At 48.4% G+C, this 434-nt stretch overlaps 1 protein-coding gene across 1 annotated transcript in view; it reads left to right on the plus strand.

Moving 5' to 3' along the window:
* The window catches only part of LOC119594342, a 65,880-nt gene extending 65,622 nt beyond the window's left edge, over positions 1-258 (plus strand). The window contains exon 4 of the mRNA XM_037943400.1: positions 1-258. This exon is cut by the window's left edge and continues 835 nt beyond it. Coding sequence (XP_037799328.1) covers positions 1-258 — 258 coding nt within the window.
* Positions 259-434: the final 176 nt, after the last annotated feature.

Raw genomic sequence — 434 nt, forward strand, 5'->3', positions numbered from 1 at the left:
TCCGCAGCGGCGACGGCGGCCCAGCAGAAGCGCAGCGGCTCCTCCGGGGACTACGACGACTACCTCACCCGCGAGTACTTCAAGAGCATCGCGCGCTCCGTCGGCCAGAAGAAGAGGAAGAGGATGGCGTACGCGCAGTTCGAGGCCGACAAGCGCTCCTCAGGCATCGACGAGTTCCTGGAAAACCCCTCGATGCTCCAGTACATGCAGGCGATGCTCAAAGGTGCGGAACCAACGCGGATTTTCAGTCGCGTTTAGTATCAATCTTTATTATTATTATTTTTACTGTAGACCCGTTTATGTCAGTATTATGTAGACTCTCTTGCTGTTGTCTTTATTTAATCTCGCTAAGAATTAAAACCAAGAAAAGTCAATTGGAAATTAATGTCTCAAGATATATTTCATTTCACTCTGGTTTCTACATTGACATATAG

The sequence above is a fragment of the Penaeus monodon genome, chromosome 33 (genome assembly GCF_015228065.2).
Source record: "Penaeus monodon isolate SGIC_2016 chromosome 33, NSTDA_Pmon_1, whole genome shotgun sequence".
Taxonomy (NCBI): Eukaryota; Metazoa; Arthropoda; class Malacostraca; order Decapoda; family Penaeidae; genus Penaeus; species Penaeus monodon.